The 1,907-nt window shown below is 50.8% G+C and overlaps 1 protein-coding gene across 2 annotated transcripts in view; it reads left to right on the forward strand.

Moving 5' to 3' along the window:
* Positions 1 to 1,907, forward strand: part of Sirt2 (sirtuin 2) — a 24,899-nt gene that overhangs the window by 5,177 nt on the left and 17,815 nt on the right. For both annotated transcript variants that reach the window (XM_021166051.1, XM_021166052.1), the window contains 2 exons: positions 635 to 683; positions 925 to 1,038. In XM_021166051.1, the coding sequence (XP_021021710.1) occupies positions 635 to 683; positions 925 to 1,038 (163 nt within the window). The remainder of the gene's footprint in view (positions 1 to 634; positions 684 to 924; positions 1,039 to 1,907) is intronic.

Below are 1,907 nucleotides of genomic sequence, written 5' to 3' on the forward strand. Positions count from 1 at the left end.
TGGTCTACAGAGTGAGTTCCAGGACAGCCAGGACTACACAGAGAAATCCTGTCTCAAAAAACCAAAAAAAAAGAAAAAAAAAAAAAAAAAAAAAAGAAGTTCAAGTCACAAAGACTTCATAGCAAGTTTGAAGCCAGCCCGGGCTACATAAAACCCTAACTCAAAAAGCAAGCTAGGCATGGTGGCATATGCCTTTAATCCTAGCAGTCAGAGAGAGGCAAGTGGTAATCTAGTCTACATAGTGAGTTCTAGGCCAACTAGGGATATATAAAGTGAGACTCTGTCAGAAGAAAAAAGATGGGACAAGCATGCAGGTGCATGCCTTTAAACCCAGGCCACAGATCCAGGCAGATCTTCAGGAATTCCAGGTCATCCTGGTCTGTGTAGTAAGTTTTAGGCCAGCCAGAGAGACCCCATCTTGAAAGAAAGATAAGGCCTAGAGGAGAGCCAGGTCCTCTCTCTAAAGCAACCTTTCCCAGAGTCCTTACACTGGCCCTGTACTTCTTCAGGGCACCTCCCAGTCAGAGCCCTACTGTATTTGAACCAGGTTGTCACCCTTCCCATCCATTCCCTTCCCTGCCCTTCCCCGCTAACCCCACTTCTTGGGCTTGGCCATCCCACCCACCCCTTCCAGGATTCAGACTCGGACACTGAGGGAGGAGCCACTGGTGGAGAGGCAGAGAGTAAGTGTCGTCCTGGAGGAGGGCAGGGAGGTGATCTGGGGTCTGGGATTAGAGGGTGGGATTCTGGGGAGACTCCCTCCAAGCTACCAGGAGTGATAGGCAAAGCATGTAACAATGGTTTGGGACTGGAGGCTGCTGGCTGTAGGAGACATTGGGAGTTGAGGTGTGGGAGGAGAGTGAATCCCGTGCTTGGGCCCTGCCTCGATGCCCACCTGGCGCTGTCTCTCTTGTTGTTGGCCAGTGGACTTCCTGAGGAATTTATTCACCCAGACCCTGGGCCTGGGTTCTCAGAAGGAGCGTCTGCTGGACGAGCTGACCCTTGAAGGAGTGACACGCTACATGCAGAGCGAGCGCTGTGAGTCCCCAACTGCTTGGCCACTTCTCCCATTCCTGGCCCCAGTTGACTCCATATTTTGGGGGGTAGGAGTAGTAAGAAAGCCTGCTGTACACACCTGCAATCCCAAACTCTGAGCAGATTGGGAAAGGACCTGCATTTCAAGTTAGCCTCTGCTAGACTGTGTGTGTGAGGCTACCCTGAGCTACATGGGAAGTTTTCCTAAAATTCAAAAAGAAAAAAATGGAGGAAACCCAACTCTTGGGATGGAGAGATGGTTTAGTAGTTAAGAGCACTGGCTGTTTTCCCAAAAGACCTAGGTTGGGTTCCCAGCACTCACATGATGGCTTACAACCATCTGTAACTCCAGTTTCGGGGGACCCTACTTACGGCCACCATGGGCATCAGGCATGCATGTAGCACACAACATTCACGAAGGAAAACACCCATGTAGTTAAGAAAAAACCAAAACACTCAGCTTGCTGGGTGGTGGTGGCGCGCGCCTTTAATCCCAGCACTGGGGAGGCAGAGGCAGGCGGATTTCTGAGTTCAAGGCCAGCCTGGTCTGCAGAGTGAGGCCCAGGAGGTGACTGAGGCCAGAAGATCATGAATCTGAGGGTAGCATGTGCTACGTAGGATTGCTAACTCAAAGGAAGACAAGAAACCAGAACTCTAGCCGAAAACAATGAAAAGGAGCATGCAGACTCTTAAGCATTAAATGTGATGGAGCCAGGCTCGAGGACATTGTTAGGACATTGTTCTCAGGCCTCACAAGCCTGACTGCGTAGGGTGAAGGAAAGTCCAGCAGGCGGCTCCTGCTTGGCAGGGTACCTTTGCACTTAAGAACAAGGCCACATTGGCCCAGAACCTATCTCTCTCTCTCTCTCTCT

This window comes from Mus caroli, chromosome 7 (assembly GCF_900094665.2).
Source record: "Mus caroli chromosome 7, CAROLI_EIJ_v1.1, whole genome shotgun sequence".
NCBI lineage: Eukaryota > Metazoa > Chordata > Mammalia > Rodentia > Muridae > Mus > Mus caroli.